This window comes from Chaetura pelagica, unplaced genomic scaffold (genome assembly GCF_000747805.2).
Source record: "Chaetura pelagica isolate M959 unplaced genomic scaffold, ChaPel_1.0 scaffold528, whole genome shotgun sequence".
Taxonomy (NCBI): Eukaryota; Metazoa; Chordata; class Aves; order Apodiformes; family Apodidae; genus Chaetura; species Chaetura pelagica.
Window position 1 is genome coordinate 427,505 of NW_009954306.1, and position 2,016 is coordinate 429,520.

The 2,016-nt window shown below is 43.3% G+C and overlaps 1 protein-coding gene across 1 annotated transcript in view; it reads right to left on the reverse strand.

Annotated features, from left to right (window-relative positions):
• SLC23A2 (solute carrier family 23 (ascorbic acid transporter), member 2) overlaps positions 1 to 2,016 on the reverse strand; it is a 33,909-nt gene that overhangs the window by 16,215 nt on the left and 15,678 nt on the right. The window contains exon 5 of the mRNA XM_010003926.1: positions 73 to 161. Coding sequence (XP_010002228.1) covers positions 73 to 161 — 89 coding nt within the window. The remainder of the gene's footprint in view (positions 1 to 72; positions 162 to 2,016) is intronic.

Here is a 2,016-nt window from a genome sequence, read left to right on the forward strand (position 1 = left end):
GTTCAGCAGTTGCACTGTCTGTGAGCTGGGTCATTTGTCACTGAAACCTGAACAAGCAGCAATGACAATTACCTGTATTATTACATTTCCACTTCTCCAGGGAGAGTATTGCTCTAGCAGGTGCTAAGAATGCAAAAGCACTCGCTTGAAACAAGGGTAACCTGGTGGAAAGGGAAAGAAGAGATGGTGACATTGCCAGTGGTGGGCTATCAGCTGCAGGCAGGTGGTTACTCAGCCCAAACCCACCCTTTATTGGGCATTATTAAAAATGTGAAACAGAAGAATTTCATACTTAAGAACAGCCATAGAAATACTAAGACTCCACAAAGCAAAGTCCTGCCAGATGACTCAACATGATGTAGTTATTAACACAATGCCTAGAACAGGTAATGTAATTACCAGATCTCAGCATACAGGTACCAGATGCTGGTGTAAGGTTCTGACTCAGCAGCACAAGGATCCAGCTGCACGTTCTGATGTACCTACCAACCTGCAGATTTACCAACCCACCACATTAAAGAAGCTCCTTGCTGGAGCTCCTCAGCACTGCATCCTCAGGACCTTCCCTCAGCATGACTTGAAGCACAGTCATTTATACATTCATCTTTAAGTGTGTGTCTAAATAACTATTAGGCTGATAAGAGCTGATTAGATGTTCCAGGTGGCTGGCAATAATAAAAACAAAGGCTGCAAGAATTTCAAGATGACATTCTTAGCATTGGTGTTTACACTTCCCAAGAAGTTGAAGATCTAAAAAAGCATCTACCAGCACCAATCACGTATTTATTGAATCACCTGTACCTTGAAAAACACCACAAATATCCAGATGTTACTTGACTAGAGACAAGATGAACTTTGAACTGTTCCATTAACACTGTAACTTATGGGTTGTAATCAGCTTCTATCAGACTGTACCATGTGGAACTAAACTCTTCATCTGGCCCTGGTTAGTGGCCCGTGTTTATGGCTGGTTTACACCCTCAATAAGCACCTCAATGCCAGTGCAAACACCAGGAAGGGAAAAAAGATCTGACTGGAGCAGATGCAGATAAAGGTCAGAAAAGGCATAAAGAAGGGGGGCAAAATTAAATATGTTGGGAAAAAATCCTATACGTGTTTAACACAGAAAAGCTCAAACCAGAAGCATGTTGGACCTGATATCTTAAAAGGTCTTTTCCAACTTAGATGGTTCCATGTTGCTAATGGTAGCTGTGAAGTTCCCAGGCAGGAGGTCAGAACAGCTGAACCACCACTGGGAAGGAGTTTGGGCCATGAGCAATGTAAAAAGCTGAGCCACTTACCACAAACATTGAGAACACCATTAGAAATTAAACTTCAAAAAAAGACAGGAGCCACCTGAGCACAACTGACTGGCAAACAATTCCCTTCCAAGCTTCCTCAAGCAAAAAAATCAACATGATGAAGTGAAGAAAGGGTTGGGAGGCAGGAGTGAATGATTCACCTTATTTTTCAAGGTTCATAAAGCCAACTGAGCAAGCTGGTGCCCATGGCAAAATACGCAATACCTGTAACAAGCTGCTACTCCTCTGTCCCACCTACACACCACCCTGTGCCCCCCTGATGATTTTTGGAAATATACATTGCAAACACATTCTCCAGTGATGAAGTCACTTGAGCTGAGGCTTCAGTCCAGATAATGAGTTTTGTACCACAAAAAATACCTTCAATCGTATTTAGTATTAAGATCTTAGCATGTCATAGAATCATGGAATCATTAAGGTGGGAAGGGACCTTAAAGATCATCCAGTTCCAACCCCCCTGCCATGAGCAGGGAATCCTCCCACTAGACCAGGTTGCACAAAACCTCATCTAACTTGGCCTTAAAAACCTCCAGGGATGGGGCATCAACAACCTCCCTGGGCAACCCATCCCAGTTCCTCACCACCCTTAGAGTGAAGAATTTCTTCCTAATATCTCACCTAAATCTTCCCTCTCTCAGTTTAAAACCATCTCCCCTAGTCCTATCAGTGTCCTCTCTGATGAGAAGCCCCTCCC